The sequence below is a fragment of the Calidris pugnax genome, unplaced genomic scaffold (assembly GCF_001431845.1).
Source record: "Calidris pugnax isolate Ruff unplaced genomic scaffold, ASM143184v1 scaffold133, whole genome shotgun sequence".
NCBI lineage: Eukaryota > Metazoa > Chordata > Aves > Charadriiformes > Scolopacidae > Calidris > Calidris pugnax.
In genome coordinates this window covers 5,149,707-5,167,479 of record NW_015090977.1, presented here as the reverse complement: position 1 = coordinate 5,167,479, position 17,773 = coordinate 5,149,707, and the positions used below count along the sequence as shown (strand labels likewise).

Genomic DNA, 17,773 nt, shown 5'->3' with positions numbered 1-17,773 from the left:
GATAAAAGGCTAAATTAATTTCTCGGGACGTTTGTGGCTGCGCTGCCCTGCCAAGCACCAAATTAGCATCAGGCCCGTGTTGGTCTCTGGGCCATTATGGCCACTGATTGTAATCACAGCAAGGGGAAACAGTGCTTTTCCTAATGCTTAACACAGCACAAGAAAAATCAATGGTGGAGTTGAACAGATTGAACTTCTAGCAGGAGTTGATTAAAAGAAAATATATATATATTCACTCAAACGAAACACAGTTACTCATTGAATATACTCTGTTAACTCTTCATTAGCCACAGGCTCAGCAAAGTACCAAGTTGTTACACAGCTTTCTTTTTAAAAGAGAGAGAAACATTAACTCTCTAGTAAGAATGTCTCCAACAATATTGCTGTCCACATTTCAGCCTGTTGTACACAACCAGGGCAGGGCTACCAGGGGTGTCCCCACCCTGGCACAGCCTGAAGCAGCAGCTGTACCCCTTGGGCACAGACCAGACACTGGGCACGGGGAAACAGCAATCCTGGTATGGGAACAAACTACTCCTCAGCTTCCCGAGCACCACGATGGCCAGAAAGGCAGCTACAATACGTATTATAAAGAAAAAATAAGCAGGGAAATTACATTACCCTATTTATCATTGCTACCTCTTTTAGGATAGTGTGTCTACAGTTCACAAAAAACAGTGACAAGCTGGTTTGCAAATGGATTGGAAAATATTTGACTACTCCAGACTTCAGGAAATAATTTGCCTGGCTTCAAAGAGTGACTGGTAGCTGATCAGGCCAACATAAGTTACCTCTCAGACTCTTTATGAGAGAGGCAGAGAGAGAAACAGCCATGCCAGAGCGCCCCCACCTCTTATGACAGGATTAAGCACCCTTAGCCAAAGCCAATCCCTACTTTTTTTTTAACATATATTTTTTTTAACCTTCACTTGACAAACTGGATAGCACACAGCCTTTGCAGCCTTGCAAGGAAAAAGTATATTAGCCACTAGTTGGCAAATGAAAAACAAGAGCGCACTGTTTTAAAGGTGATGATAATTAACCATTATAACAAGATACCAAAGGATATGTTAAGAGCTTTTACTACTAGACATTTTTCAAGATGAGAGATTTTAAGAGAGGATTTGCTCTTCCTAGATACATCTGTTTGCATGTATATATTCCCACTCCAAGAAGGATTCATTCAGCAGAGCCACACCAGACAATGGAACTGGCAGAGCCAGTGATGGTGAAGCTGCAGCTGCCCATTCCTGACTCCCGTTATCATTCCCAGCACAGCTCAGCACTGGCCAGATCTGCCCCTACACACCAGGACACAAGTTCACTAGTGATGGAAACAGGAGCCACGTAGCTTCACACTGGAGGATGGTTGCCCTAAGCATGTCTCCAGGACACACCATCTTTGTGCAGCACCCACAGAGGTCTGGGCTACAACGACCAACAACCTGGCCTGTGGGAAAGGGCTGTCCAGGATGGAAAACTTCTGGCACCAAAATTTTGGACTGAGCCAGGCCACACACCAAGGCAAGCTGGGGGTGCCCCGCTGACCATGGGCTACTGTGGTAGAAGGGAAAGGCTGAGTCAGAGAGCCCAGCACTGGCCTGGACACAGCACTGGTATGTCTGTGGTAGCATTTGTGTGACTGTGCCAATCTAAACCTGATTTATAGATAACTGGATGGAGTTAATGTTCAGCCAGTAACTTCATATGACAGTTAAACTTTAGACTTAGTTCAGAAAACATATTGGCAGAGAGATTAACCGTGCATGATAGGATCTTGGCAGCAACCTTCTCTCTACTCCTCAACCACAAAAACAACTTCAGAAATGGATCGAGCCCGGGTCTACCTGGTGACAGGAGGATGTGGTTTTATAGGGGAGAAGATCGTAGAGCTCCTGTCTCAAGAAGACTACATCAAAGAAGTCAGAGCTTTTGATTCAGTAGTAAGAGAAGAAGTAGAAAAATTCACCACAGGTAAGAAAAGGGCATCAGCTTCTACTTAGCGGCCATAACCCTCCCTTTCAAGACAGCTGGTATTATGTTGGAGTTACAGGCATAGGGTAGGAACCTGGATTAAATGAAGAATAACTTCCAGCTCAGAGAGATTTTTCAGCATAGGACTAAATCAAAGCAAAAAGATCCATAGTGTGTAACCCCAAGAGATCTGTCCCAGGGAGGATGTAAGCCCCCACTCAGGGATCAGGTGTAAGGAGCAACACGCACACCGAGTACCTGGCACGGGAAGTTGGTTCACCCGGTTGTCTCTGCTCAACCAGTCCGACTAACAGCAAAGGGACAAAAAAACATGCTCCTGAACTGCTCCAACCAGTTACTAATTCTGAGAAAAATAACCAAAAAACCCTGGCAATAATAGAATCAAGCTCAGCATCTGCTGCAGATATTGTGAAATGAATTACAGAAATAATTGAGAGAAACCCGTAGCAGCCTTACTGTGCTGTGCATAAAAAAGGAAGAGGTGAGTCTCAGCAAACACACTCAAAGATATGAAATTAATCCATTTGATCATATTCTGAGAGCTGCTTTCTGCTACTTCACAGGGGTCTGAGGTATGTTGGGGAAAAGCAACCTGTTTGACTGGAGTTGAGAATACCCACCCCAAACAAGCCAACGTAGCTCAAGGTGCTCTGCATGGCTAATGGTGGGCTGGGACTCCCTCTCTGCCACTGCCCAAACCTTCAACTGCTTCAAATGGGAGAGGAAAAAATGATAAAGAAGATCCTATCTGTTAGGAGATATCAATAGAAAGGAGATATATTTAAAGCAAGTTAGAAGACTCCCAGAGAAATATCACAATCAGAAATCCTCCCTCGGCAGATGAACTCACCAGACTGGTTTCCCCAGGCTTCAGGGAGCTGATTGCCTTAAAAGCACCCATAATTGAAAAAAACAAACCCAAACCTGTTTAAACCTTAAAGAGCTGCCATAATCTGTGCTCCAGGAGAGATCCGTGGCCTAACACCATAGCAAATGACAGAAACATGAGACAGAAGCAGCCTTGAGGGGCCATGCCAACCCCCTGCTGCTTTCTCCCCAAGGCAGAATCAGCTCCCCGTGACCATTCTGAGAGATGTTTTCCTCTCCTGTCCCCAGGCCACCTCGGGGAACCAATTTCTGCACCATCAGGCCATTACTGTTGGTACAGTGGCATCTGCAATTCAAGTCTCTGATTTCTCATTTTACCTTGCAGATAGAACAGATTAATACTGTCACTTTTTCCAACAATTGTCATGATTTAAAAACCATCACCCCTTTCTACTTCATGCTGGTTTCTCCTTTAGGCTACAACAGGTCTCATGTGCTCCTCTCTGCTGCTCAGCTCACGCTTTCTGTCTCTCTGGGCACTGGCATTGCTCTCTTCTGGAAAAGCAGCACCAGGGTTAGGAGAGAGTAAAGCTGATGGATTTGTTTCTTCTGTCCTGCAACCTATTCTCCTGTTTGTAGTTGCCAGTACCATTATGCCTTTTGCACAGCTGCAAGGCCCTGTGGACGGGGAATAGCTCCTGAGCTGCCCTGGCTGGGTTTAACTCTCTCATGAAGACCCGCTGCCTCTTCCCTCCTGAGCCAAACAACTTCACTTTGTCCCTATCAAACTTCACCTTTTTGTTTTCCAGGCTCTGTTAGTTAGGTTCAGCTTGTACTCTAATCCTCCAGCATACTTCGAGTCCCTCCCAGTCTGATGTTATCTGCTGATTTAATGAACAAATCTGCCAGATTCTTGATGAAAACAATAAAAAAAAAAAAAAGATTGAAATCCAGCAATAAGCCCTGGAGAGCCCCAGGGCAGCCACCTACCACAGCTGGCAATTCCCTGGGAACTGTAATGCAGCCAGCTTTGTGCTCACCCTAATGTGGCTTACTTAGCCCATGTTTTACCAATTCGCTTATGAGAATGACACAGAGTTTCCAAAGCCCTTCTAAAATCAAGATAGATGACATCGACCTGTTCTACAGTATCTGTACAGCCTGTTAACTTGTCATAAGAACAAAGGAGATTTATCTGACTTGATTTGTTCTTGACAAATCCATGTCAGCTGCTTCTATTCTCCGTATTATCCCACAGGTGCTCACACACATGTTGAAGTGTGTGTTCCTGAATTTCCTGGGGTTGAAATCAAGCTGTTTTGTAATTTCCTGGCTCCTCTTTACCTCCTTTCTAAGCACAGGTGTTTCATTTGCTCTACTGCACTCTTCCAGTGCCTCCTCCAAAAGTTCTCCAAAGCAGCTGATATGGCAGTGAGGCTGCAGTGACATCTATCACCTCTTTAGTAGCCCTGGATAAAGCTCATCAGGCGTTATCAATTTGAAAATTTCTCCTACTTGCCTTGTATCCTCACTGGTTTTGGCTGAGCCCTCAACATCCTCTTGCTGATCTTAATTGCACCAGCTGCCTTAAGACAGGTGATGCAACAGAGGCTATTTAACACTTCAGCTGGGTGTTTATGGGCTTTCCCTCACCACTAAGCAACAGCAAAATCCCCCCCATGTGGTTGCTGACACCCTGCTCCACCTTCCAGCACTGGGAGAGACCTTCAGTAGGAGCATCCTCCTCCAGGCAAGTGTATTACCTCTACTCTGTAGGCGATGCCTTCTTTCTTTTCCTACTCTATTCTTGCTGAATCAACTCTTATGTTTTAACATTAAATCAATTTAATATTAGAACTCCTATAAGCTAGTCCACCAAATCTTGGTTATGCTAATTAAGAAATCAGCTTGACCCTTTGGTAAAACTTCTGTCTCTTCTCATGTGCCATGCTTCTTAGCACTTGTTCAGCCAGCTGACCTGCTGTCTTCAATTGTGTCTCTCCTTTGAGTTCACGAGGAAAACCCCTGATCTTTCACCCCTTTGTCCTGGTAGTGGTTCACTGCAGGTTTCCATACCATAACACTTCCACAGCTGGAGTCACAGACTCTTCCCTGAACTGCTCATGTGCATGATCCTCCAGAAGTCACTACCCTGATCCCTGGCTACATGGGGCTCTCCAAGAAGCCACCAGCCTAGGGCAGAAGAGAGCTCTCCTTCCCAAAGCCCCAAGTAGAGCTTCCTAACTCCAGCTTCTTGCTGGCATATTACCAGCTACAGAAAAGGGGGAAAAAAATCCCACTTAAATGTTACAACACTGTCTCAAAGCAAGAAAATTAGCAGTAGATGCCAACAGTAGCCATGTATGGAGCAGCTATTTTGAGGGAGAAGGGAAAAAGGAGATGGGGAAAGAAAAACACTTCTGAATAGGTCAAAGAAAGGAATTTCCTATGAAACTTTTGAATCTTTTACATTACTTTCCCATCCTATCTGTAGTATTTGCAATTTAAATAAAGCTCTGTGCAATGTCCCTTGAACTCCCAGTAAGCTCTAAAAATCTTTCATCTTAAGGAAATTGCCTGGCACAGTTTCACTCATTCACACATACTAGAGCAAGTCCTGTAACCAGCTGCAGCTCTGGGCCAACAGTCTCCTGCTCAGCACCATCCTTGGGTACATACTAGAGATTTGCCATGACAGTCACGGCTCTTCTGGCCCACAGTTGGTGCAAACTGGCAAAATGCTGTGCTGAATTAAACCAGATGCAGATCTGGCTTCTTGGGATTGAAAAATCGGGATGTATTTTCCCCTGGTGTGATGTATTCAAATGGCACAGTTGCCAGAGTGTGCTTCAGCTTGCCCTGCAGAGAAGAAAGCTTTCTGAGCAGGATCCTCACTCTGCAAGGAGGTGAGGATGCTGATTTCTACCTTTCACCCCCCGCTGCATCTATGGTTATATTCTTTTTCTCCAGCTACCACTCACGTGACAGTGATGAAAGGAGACATTCGAGACTACAATCTGCTCCTTGCTGCCATGCAGGGAGTTCACGTGGTTATTCACACAGCTGCTGTTCTGGAGTACAGAAACACCGTGCCCTTCTCGGAAATGAGAGCTGTCAACGTTGGGGGTAAGCTCTTCAAAGCAAGCAATTAAATACAGCCTGAAATTCACACGCCTTGGTGTAGTCACATGAGAGGCTGCAACAAACATACCCTCTCTTATTTAGAGCTCCCTTGTCCCCTGAATTTCACACCCACCAGTCTGCTATGGGATGAGAAAGGTGCCCAGGACCTTTCCAGTCCAGCAGGGAAGCTTCTCCCTTTGCCCCTCTGTCGTTGCTCAGGGCAGGCCATGCTGCTCCTCTCTGCTGCTAAAGCTTCATCCTAGGAAGTCAAATCTGGACCCGGTTGTTATATAGTTATTCTGGCCAAGGGTGTAACTTTCATGAATAGCACTGAGGTGATTCAGAACATGCCTATAGTGGTAAGAAACTGTTTAGTATGTGACAAGGACAGTAATTAAAACGCCTGTTCTAGATAGATTTCCCAGGGAGGAAAATCTATGCTCTATACCAGTGCAAGACTAGACCAGTCCAACTGCATCCACACTATTTAAGGGGGTGTTATATTAATTATAGTCAGAGTTCACAACTATTACATGTCTACAAGTCAGACATAGCTGAGAGCTCCACAACGCTTTCTTCCTATCACCAAGAGCCGATTTCATGTTAGGTGCAAGATCTGCTTAAAAAAATTTGTTCATAAATCTAGGAAATAAGCACAGGCTATAAAAATAATGAAATCCCTATTACAGCAGCAATTCCAATGGCACCTCAGGCTGTTAGCTACTAAAATAGTTGTTAACCACAAGGAAGGAATTTTATATATTTTTTTATATATATATATCTCAAACTCGATTACTGCTTAGGGCTTCTACTATTTGCCAATGCATTCAAGGGCAACATTTAAATTCCATCCTTCTTTTCATTGCTGTAGTTGTTTTCAAAACCAGATGCTTTTAAGAGCCTGTGTGCATGTGTACTGAGAATATTCAGAGCCTGAGGGTTCCTGCTGCCTTTTAATGGCTTTGTGAGATCTTTCCCTTCATTGTCTGTTTGCTATGAGCAAGGTACTCCAGCGTGGTGAGGTTTGTACAGATAGCAGTCAACATTGGGCAACTCCCCTGTTCAGCAAACCAAACCTCTTGAAGATGTTTGTGACATTCCCAGAAAACCACACACACACAGTTTTTCCCATGTGACTGGTGACTGAGTGCCTCTTGGAGGAGCATGGTTTGAGATGTCTTAACAGGAGCCTTATTTCTGCCTCCCCTTGGATGGCTTCACGTAGACCTCCCTAAAATGAGGCTGCTGCCCTCACTAGGACTTCTCATATTCTTGAATTGGGAGATTAGTCAAAAGTTTTCTACCAAAATCATAGCAGGTAAAAGAATAAAAATGAACTGTATTTGATACCTGCTGTAGATTTCATGGGAAGAAAAAATAGGGTCAGGACAGGTCAACTATATAGTCCTCTAGCTGGCTCCTCTGTGTAACTCAGGCCACAGAAATTCATTCAATTACTGCCTTGAGCCCAACAATTTGTGGCTAAATTGGACTATGCCTTTTCAAAGGACTTTTTGCCTAGAATTAAGGACTGCAAGTTAATGGGCTATCTATCATGTCTTTCAGCAAGCCATAACAATGCTGAAGAGTATTAGTGTGGCTATGGTTAATTACCATTTCTGGCAAAAATTTACATCTATCTTCTGCTTTGATTTTCTCTGTTTCAACCACTGGCTGCTGAATCCTGTTACAGTCTTGCTGACTAGATTGAAGAGCCTCCTTCTACAAGAATTATTTTTTTCCATCAAGTCACTTAAAGACTTTTTAATCTGCTTTTTGTTAAGCTGAATGGATTTTAACTCAGCTCTTTCCAGCAATGTTTCTCAACAGGGGTTCTCAGTTAACTTTACATATTGTGATAGGCTCATGGAGAAGTAAATTATTTTCCACCAGGTCTTCATACTCATTCATGCCCTCCGAATTTATCATAAGCCCAGGATTTCCTTGATAATTTCAGATTATGCCCTTAACAACCAAGAGAACAAAGAAATTGCAAGCCCTCCCCATGCAAGATCTGGAGCAAGGCTCAAGGGCAGAGCCTGATTAGCCAGGTATAAATAGTACGGAGATTTCCGGAAACCAACCCCATGAGCAGCTTCCTTCAAGATCTGCCTTATCAGATTTGAAGGCCTTCAGTATCCAACCATAGTTATGCTGTTGTCATTGAGGTTCTCATAGAATCAACTTCAATTAAAATCACAATGAATGCAGAAACCACCCCTAGAAGAATCATAAATCATTTAAACCAACCTTTTCTCCCCAAAACCCAACCAAACAAAAACCACACATGCTGAACCACAAATTCAGCCAGAGCAACCTTTCTTAAACCAAACCATGCTTCAGATTCATCTGGATTTCATGTGGACTTGTAAACTGCCCCCACTATTTTATTTATAGTTCTGCAGCTATCAAGAATCTGTTGCAATGATTTTCACCCTACAGTCATCCTGCACAACTTCTGTAGAGCAATATATGCAACTAAAACACCAATCCTTTTGCCAGAAGGATTTACCAGACATTTGATGGCCTGCCCATGAGTCAAAAAAGATGGAAACCATGGAGTTTTGCTCTGCCGAGCTGTTGGCTTCCTTTTTGTTAGCAGCTATTAAATCCAAATTAAGTCAATCATCAATTACCATAGAGGTTAAGTCACAGTATAGTTATAGATGTAAGTGCTGCTCTCATGTTATAAACCATCCATTCCTGTGCAAACATACCTGAGGAACAGCAGCCTCAACCTGTGGCTTTACATCTTCTCAGCCATAAAAAAGATGGATCTGTTCCAAGTCAGAATCCCAAGCCTAGAAATCTCTTTTGATTTGCACAAGAATCATCAAGGCAAGGTGGTCAATGTTTGTCCTTCCCAACCTCACCCCCAGGTACTGAAAACGTGTTAAGAGCCTGCTGCGCCCTGAACATCCAGTACGTTGTCTACACAGGCTCCATCGCTGCGGTGGGACCCAATACCTCGTGTGAGCCCATGTTCAGGTAAGGCTAAGCAAATCTCCATTACTCTGGGTTTCCAGTTAAACGGCAATGAAACTGCAACCAGGTGGAGATTTTTGCTGTGACTACAAAGGAGAAGATGTGTGTTCCCCTTCTTGTTTATTCCTCACCTCTTTCTTGAAAACGCTTCTTTGCAGCTCTTCACTTTCAGGAACCACACCTCTTCCCAACCTAAACTTGACCAGTAATGGATTCCACTGACTGAAAGAGTCTGTTGAGATGTATGACCCAACTGCACCTTCAGGCTGTTCCCTGGATGTACTGCCCTGTTCCTCTAAGCCCTCAATCAGTTTCAGATGAGGTCGCAGGTGCTAAAGGCTCGTGATATGGTCAAGTTGTATCCTGCTGTTGGGTCAGAGCTTTTGCTCTCCCCTCAACTGAGGCAATCCAAAGGGCAGGTGATGCTCTTCTTTACCCACCCTCCTCTTTTTGGCTCCATAGTGAATTGCTAGCAAGCCTGTACCCAGCTCCTGTTATCAAATGTGGTCAAATGCATGAACACTACTTTAGCACTATTTCAGAGGAAAGTTAGTTGGCCACATAGTTTTAGGACCAGATGCATTTGGTGTGAAGTTGCCCTGCAGTATTCATATGTAGTTACACTCTCCTGTGACTTGGGTTTGACCTGTAAATTGCACCCTTCTAGCCCTCAAAATCCTTCTTCCTGGCAATATGCTTATGAGACCTAACTCCTGGACTTTTTCACTTCTGAGCATTATGCTCAAGCCATCTCTTCTGTATTTTGCAAGACTGACCCACAGACCTAGAAGAAGAAGCAGAGCTTTAGAAAACCTGCTGTGGCAAAGGTGGGATTTGGAGCAATAGAAAGACAGGTCAAAATTACGATTTGAAGTGGGGTTTTGCTTATAGACCTTTGATATCCAGAACTGACTTTCACAACCAGCTCACACTCCTGCTCATGACTCAGCACCTGGACACCTTTTGTATTCACGAGGCAACAGTACTTACACCTTGAGAACTGGGCTGATATTTCTGAAGAGCAGGAGCTCTTCAGAGTTCTAGGTTAAATCTGAAGTCAAGTAGAGATAGTTACAGTCTGATACATACCATTGTCAGGCTCCTTGCTGATTTCAAGAGTGGCTGTAGCCACACAGACTGCTCAAACCATGGAAACTTGTGGGCAAGGGGAACTGGCCCAAAGTCAAGTTTTTTCTCTATAGGCAGCCAGTCTAGACACAGCTGGCTTCAGTCATTTGGCTCTAGAAATTTGAGCCCAGCTAGAAAAAAACGCTTAAGACATAACTTTAAATGACCTGCAAGCCTAAATTTCATACTCACAAGTAAGCTACAGCATAACCCAATTGTTTTGAGAAGTGTTTAAGCATCCAAATCTGTAGAATAAACGTCTGGCTAATGAAAAAAAATCCATGAGAGCAACAAATTTCAATCCACTTGGGACCATGAGCAGTAGAGGGTCTGTGTCACTGAAAAGCTATGGAATTTGGTCATTAGCATATCTAAATTATTTCTAAAAATGAATGTAGATGCAGGCACATCCTTGGTAGTATTTTAGTTCTGTGACTTAAGAGATAGATGTGAATAGATATCTCGAAAATTCTACCCCAAATCTTGCCTGAGAGGACAGTCCTTTGGCTTGTAATGGTGGTACCAACAATTGCAAGCAAAAACCCATCTGGGCTGATGCTCACACAGTGCTACACAGGAACACCCTCTGCCCACCAACTCCCAATCCTTCCCCACCACAAATGCAAATAAAACCACCATTTAGAGCCTTTAACTCATTTTGCAGAACACACTCAGGTTCTCCCATGATGCTGGGAGAAAGCCTGAGAGAGTCGTCCTCATTCTCCAATGGTTTTGATTTTAAACTAAGGGAATTACAGAATACAAAATGAGAGAAGGGTCAGACCCGCAGTAAAAAATTACAGCACTTTTCCCAGAAGGGAGCCCAGTGAAGACTGGAAAGCAGGCACGGCTCCGTTTTCCAGACTGAAAGCACAGGTGATGTGTCTCTCCCCTTCCTCCTCTTTCCAGCTCCCCTGTCCCCACCCAATCTGTTCTGCTCTTCTCCCTCACAGTCCATGATGCTGTCTACCTTCCTTTTTCTCTGTCCCCCTTCTCCATCATTCCTTGTATAATTTTATTTAACTCACTTTTACGTGCTTGGGAATTGACACAGACAAAGCACGATTAGGCTCTGGACAGGGTGATGGGTGCAGGGATAATGCTCACACCTCAGCATCCGACAATAATAGAAAATGCCTCTGTCAGTCTCAATCCCTCCGAGACAGCAACCGCTGAGATACCTTCTGACAATGCTGCTCCAGTCTTATTAGCGTTCAGTTATCTGTGATCGTTTTGAAAAGCAAGAGCATTATGCTGAGCTCTTTGTTACTACCAGGCTTCAAAAGGGGTGGGGGAAGGCAAACAGGAGCAGAGCTCTGCAGCCCAGGAACCGCAGGCAGGTTTGCCCTTTTGTGAAGCTGCTGCTTTTCAAAAGCTTTGCAAGGCAAAAAAATAAATTTGGATTTAAAAAAAAAAAAAAAAAAAGAAAGCAATTAAAACTAGAACTTCTAGATAACCCCCTAATTGTTTTGGGCCTCTCCCGGGCTTGCAACTAACCATGCACAATCAATCTTTTGTCATGCTTGTTTTCTGGTTTGCCTCTTGCTCATCACCCGTAAACACAGGGAAGGGGAGGAGGGCTTTGTGATAAAGGCCGAGGGTACGAAGGGAGGCTGTACTTCTGATGCTCCTAATTTATTTCTGTAGCTGTAGCAGGAGAAGGCCCTGATCTCAGCTGGACTATCTGACACACAAGATACTAGACTGCCGAACAGGCAAGAAAAAAGCAACAGCATTATCCACCTTTTACACATTTTGATCCAAGCACAGAAAAGAGTAAGCAAGTTGCCCAAGGTCAAGCATGGAGCCTGAGCCAGAGCATTCTCTCTCGAGGCCCAGTGTTTGACAAAAACTCTGCTGCAGATTTGCTTCATGAACTCCTCAAAGGCCCCTTGACCCTTCCAAGGGGAACCTCCGAGCCCCAAGTAGAGTGTTTTTGAGTGATCTCATCTTTGTATAAGAGTACTTCAGGTGCATAATGCCTTAAATTCTGTAGAGATCATTTCTATTACAGCAGTTGGCACAGCTGGAGTTGCATATTTCCCAGGTCACCTGGAAATTCAGCTTCAGAGTGCAAGTCCTAGTATCAGGAATATCCTTCCCATGTTTTGATGTTGAAGGCCAGACAGCATGTAGTAAGGACTCGAATCCTGTGACAGATCTTCTGTAATTTGGATTTAAAAAAAAAAAAAAAAAAGAAAGCAATTAAAACTAGAACTTCTAGATAACCCCCTAATTGTTTTGGGCCTCTCCCGGGCTTGCAACTAACCATGCACAATCAATCTTTTGTCATGCTTGTTTTCTGGTTTGCCTCTTGCTCATCACCCGTAAACACAGGGAAGGGGAGGAGGGCTTTGTGATAAAGGCCGAGGGTACGAAGGGAGGCTGTACTTCTGATGCTCCTAATTTATTTCTGTAGCTGTAGCAGGAGAAGGCCCTGATCTCAGCTGGACTATCTGACACACAAGATACTAGACTGCCGAACAGGCAAGAAAAAAGCAACAGCATTATCCACCTTTTACACATTTTGATCCAAGCACAGAAAAGAGTAAGCAAGTTGCCCAAGGTCAAGCATGGAGCCTGAGCCAGAGCATTCTCTCTCGAGGCCCAGTGTTTGACAAAAACTCTGCTGCAGATTTGCTTCATGAACTCCTCAAAGGCCCCTTGACCCTTCCAAGGGGAACCTCCGAGCCCCATCTGCAAAAGGAGCATGATAATTCTTCATTGCCCTGTGTGGGGGTACCCTATGCCTGGCAAAGTCTGGTGTTTGCCCAGTGTGAATTTCTCTAGGAGAGCAAAAAATACAGCATCTTAATTTTAACACCTGAAGAAAGTCTCTTGCAGAACACAGCAGGTGCCTATCCGTGCTAGTCATGGCAGCAAGTGTCCACGTGGTATTCCTGGATGGTCCTTCCCGATGCTTCATGCAAGGTTTCTTCACTCCCCAGCCCCTCCAGAGGCCACTGAATCTGCTTAAGTGACTCCTACAATGGACTAATGTTGACTTGAACCACTGGGACAAAATGTCTGTGCCCTGGTGGGGAATAGAGTTGCTTTCTTGGATTCTCCGTGGAATTATTTCAGGGCATGTATAGCCAGTTACATGTTAGATCCATGGGCTTTTCTCCTTGCAGCCATAAGTTAGGAGGCTGAGGAGCATGTTGCCTTCCTTAGTGGCAACCAAGTGTCCCCAGCATGGCTGCAAGCCCTGCTTGCCCTTTCTCATGGGTCCACATCCTTACTCTTCCCCTCAAGCATAATTTTCTAGGGGAGATGAAGGAATAATTCCAGCGCAAACCCACTGATTGCAAGTCCTCCAGGAGACCACTAGCAGCTCTACCCCGTCACTGGTAAATGTCTCCCAACTCTAATCAACTCTGTGAGAAAATTAAGCAGCAGCTTCTCCTTTTGGTTTATGGCTCATGAGAGGTTTTTCTCTACCTCTAATGAAAAAATGAAATAGGATTGCTCTCATTTTCCTGCCCTCCATCTTCTTGTGCTCTTTCCACCTTGTTCAGCCACTTGTGAGTTGCTTAAAAAGGTGACTCCACTGCTGTCTAATTTGCCTGCCAGAATATTGTTTACTTCAATGACACTATTAGACAAAAACAAATCCAGGTTTCAGAATTCAAACCACCGCCCTCATGCAAACCTGCCTATGAACACCTAGAACCACCCTGTATTTCTTAAGGCCTTATTTCTCCCAAACTGCAGCAAGGATCCCAGATTCACATAACTCACAGCCAGTGGTAAGTCCCCAGAGACCAGGGACTGCAGAGTAAATCATGCTGTGACAAATGTCTCCAAGCCCTGTGCTCTGTTCCATGGTCACTCCTCATCTCTCACAATCTATTTCAGGGGAAATGAGGACACCAAATACAGCGGGGAGGTGGAGCTGCCTTATGGGAAGACAAAGGCCATGGCAGAAAAACTGGTATTTGAAGCCAATGGAAAAAAGGTACAAAAGTCAACAGTAGCACCCCTGGTATTGGAAGGATGGGTGGATGGAGAGAGATGGTTAGAAAGACCCCACAACTCCTATCAAAGTCTGTATCCAACTTGATGCATAAACCATGTTGCCAAAGCCTGATGTTGCCACACAACCAGGAAGCTGCCAAACTCTCACAAGATCAAAGGGTGCTGCCCTTTAAGCCTGTGCTTTAACTCCACCAGAAGCAATGTGACTTTGGAAAGAGCTGTGTTAAATCAGGGGCCAAGAAACCAGGTTGACCTAGTTCATACTGCATAAAGGTCTAATTTAGGAGTGATATAAGAATTGAAAATACTAGTGTACCCAGAGTCAGTCACCGACCTAAGTTGGTTGGCTAGTCTTTTTAGACTCCCAGTACAGTCAGCAGACAGATGAGTTCTTCTAGAAGATGAAGCAGAATGTAAAAATGAGGTTTGTGTCCTAAATCACTGCCTGGAACATCTCTCTCTCCTGGTTACAGTTTGAGACCAGCAGGCTTTCCTGCCTTCCTCTGGTACCTGACTTCGGTTTTTCCAAATACTCATTTATACATCACAACTGCAGAAGAGTTAATGCCCCTCCTTCCAACATCTCTCAGAGAGCACCACAAGAGTGCAGGTGTGCTATGGAAAAAAAAAAACAAACAAACTGGGCACCTTCTTTCATTTTTAAGGACCCAAACCAGGCCTAAGTGCCCAGAGCACCTCTGCAAATGTTGACTCCTCTAGCCCAATATTCCCAGGTTTTGGTTTTATCTGGCAAACCCAACATCACTGTGGAAGATTTCATCTCTGAGTCCATCACTCACTAACATCCCTCCCGGATTTTCCAGCTGAGCAACGGTGGTAAACTCAGAACCTGCATCATCCGTCCAAACACAGTGTATGGGGAGAAAGCAACATTTCTGCAAGACTTGTATTTGCTTGCCAAAGCCAGGAACGGTGTGATGGACTACCTGGAGCCTGAAAATACAGAGCGTAACTACACATATGTGGGTGAGTGAATGATTGATCTCTTTGGATGTAGTGCTACCAGGCTCTTTTAGTCACAGGGGATTTTACATGTCAGCTTACCCATAATCTTCCAAGACAGAGAAATGAGTATGGTGAATAAGCACTAATATTTTTATAACCATAAAACTTAGACTGGTTAAAATTTTTAAAACAGTTGTTTACATTCCCCTGTTTGTCCTAGGAAGGGTTTTCTTTTTTTTCTTCCCCTTAACATAGGGAAAATGCTGGGGGGAAATAAGTCAGTGGGAAAAAGGATAGAGATCTTTCTTTTTCTAGGTAAATGTTTCAAGGGACATATGGGGGGAGAGAAAGAAATTCAGGCAATATTTTTAATATGTTTTTGGTTGGAAAAGACGCGATTTCTTCTTCATTAGAAGAAAATAAACTAACACTAAGGCTGTACTACATAAGTGATTTTAGCAAGCACAAGAAACTACTCCCAAACCTACAGAAACAGTTTGTTGTGATGTTGAATGCATTTCAGGGGGGTATAACTCACCATCAAATCATGCAGAGTTTTAGTTCTTTCTGTGCAGCACACTTATATGTCTTTTTCCAAAAGTGCAGATAACAGTAGTTTGAAAATGCTGTTAGAGAAGAATCAGGCCTAGATAAATCAAGTGACTTCTTCAAAGGCTCACAGCAGAGCCAGGAATGAAAACCCTCGAGCGCTGCCTCCCATTCATCCTGCTCTCACTACAAAACACTGCCCTTTCGCTTCACATGAACCAGTATCACAAGGCACATTAATTGTCCAGCTCAAAGGGGAGACCAAAGGTTTAAAGGATCTTGGAGGCCTGGATTAACTACTCAGTCTCTCTACAGTGCAGCAGAGTAACACGATGAGCCCTTTCCTTACTTCACAGCATTGAAGCTGGCAGATCTAATGTACTCATTCTACAGTAAACAGGAAAATTGAGCTCCTCCTGAATACCTGCTTCTTTCCCCCTCTTATTTCTCCAGGGAACGTCGCATGGATGCATGTTCTTGCAGCAAAGAACTTGCAGCTGAAACCAGACTTACTCGCAGGACAAGTGTATTACTCCTATGATGACACTCCAACAAGTAAAAGTTTTCTGATAAGGCATGAGCTGTTGTCCTCTATGGACCCCTCAGTGAGACTAGGCTCACACATCCCTTACTGGAAGATGTGGTTAATGATACAATTGCACAGGATAATCAAGGTCATCCTGTACCCTTTCTGGAAGCCACCACCTTTCATAGATTTGCCTTTACTGAACACAATAGTCACCACCTTCTCCTACGAGACAGACAAAGCCTCCAGGCATTTTGGGTACAAACCCCTCTTCACCTGGAAAGAGAGCAAGCACAGAACTGCACAGTGGTTGAAAGCAGCTGTAGGGAACCTGGAACTCCCCCAACCGCATGAAAAGAAGAACTAAGCAGCATGTTTGGTGTGAGGAGAGAGCTTATTACACCAGCAAGCTCCATCTGAACTTCACAACATGCACAGCTCTCTGGCAGAAATTTTGTAAACACTGAGAAATCCTGACATAGAGAAAGAGCAAAACTCTCTGGCTGCAAAAAAAAACCCTTGCCTTGCCAACAGCACAGATATTTTATGTGTCATATGAAACACCAGGGTGCATTTGAAACCATCCTCCAGCAGGTACACGCACACAGATGCAGGGCTTGCTGCCCTCACTCATCCCCACAGTGCCACCACTGCAGAAGGATCACTCCTGGGAACAGGAGAGATGGGTTCAGATGAGAGATGGTGCACAGAAAACCCCTTTTTGATAAAATTAGTTACCCAGTTTTGTTCTCCAGCCTGACCGGCCTCCATCTCTTTCCATGCTCAGCAAATGGACCTCTCCCTTGCCCTGGTCTTGGGCAGCTGGTGGGATAGCTGTACCTGGCTCATACACTCAAGGAGTCTTCAGTGATAATTTTGGTGAAGACAAGGAAAGCCCAGCAAGTTCTTGCTCTGTTTGGGGGTTTAATAAAAAGAAAAAAAGAATACCCTTTTCCAGAGCTACTTTTTTTCAAGACGTTTTCTGTTATTCTTAACGCGTGGAATTTTATATCTGTTTTTAAGTAGTACCCTTGTAAAAGGAAACTTCCAATCTCTTGCACTAACAATGCGTAGGCTGACTTACTTTCTAATCGTATGGATGGATAACTGGTGTCTGCAAGCTTAGAGGTGGAATTCATATAGTTTGTAACTCAAATTCTCTTACCTCCCAGCACTCTAGCAGCAGAGCAAAACAAATTAAAGCCCACGTTCAGCTGCTGCACTGGCAGACAGCAACTTCAGTGAAGGCCTTAGGGGCTGCGTTTATGCTAAATAACGTCTGAACTTCAGGAGGAAGAGGTCATTTCAACTCATTTCATGGCTCTAGAGCTACACAGTCCATCCAGGGCCAGTCTTTCATAGACCATATTTTCTTAACACAGATGGGTCAGGCAATTCTAGAAGATTCACAACAAAACCCGTGATTTCTATCAGTTTATCAGCTTCTCTGTCTTTAAGACATACACAGACTGGCAAACCTACATTAAGCACAATAGAGATTTCAGTTTTCACTTGAGCTTGGAGGAATGGGATATTTTTACAATACTGGTTCAAATCCAAAATTAATTCTGTTGGTATCACACTCGTGTGTTCTGTGAATACATATCCATCTCTTGAGTTTTCCTACAGTAGAAGTGTACACATGCACAAATAAAAGCCTATTTTAATTACAAGTGCCCTAATCCTCCTGGAAAA

The 17,773-nt window shown here is 44.0% G+C and overlaps 1 protein-coding gene across 1 annotated transcript; it reads left to right on the top strand.

Annotated features, from left to right (window-relative positions):
• The first annotated feature begins 1,779 nt into the window (after positions 1 to 1,779).
• Positions 1,780 to 17,168, top strand: LOC106894450 (3 beta-hydroxysteroid dehydrogenase type 7-like). Its single transcript, XM_014953097.1, has 6 exons — positions 1,780 to 1,974; positions 5,794 to 5,949; positions 8,826 to 8,934; positions 13,918 to 14,017; positions 14,862 to 15,024; positions 16,006 to 17,168. Exons 1-6 carry the CDS (start codon positions 1,827 to 1,829, stop codon positions 16,443 to 16,445), a joined length of 1,116 nt encoding a protein of 371 aa, XP_014808583.1. The 5' UTR covers positions 1,780 to 1,826; the 3' UTR covers positions 16,446 to 17,168.
• The last annotated feature ends 605 nt before the right edge of the window (positions 17,169 to 17,773 follow it).

Excerpts from the sequence above, each read along its gene's own strand:
- LOC106894450 (XM_014953097.1), top strand. The coding sequence starts at position 1,827 with ATGGATCGAGCCCGGGTCTACCTGGTGACAGGAGGATGTGGTTTTATA. Across the intron at positions 1,975-5,793 it reads AGTAGAAAAATTCACCACAG|CTACCACTCACGTGACAGTG; the intron begins GTAAGAAAAGGG and ends CTTTTTCTCCAG. Across the intron at positions 5,950-8,825 it reads GAGAGCTGTCAACGTTGGGG|GTACTGAAAACGTGTTAAGA; the intron begins GTAAGCTCTTCA and ends CCTCACCCCCAG.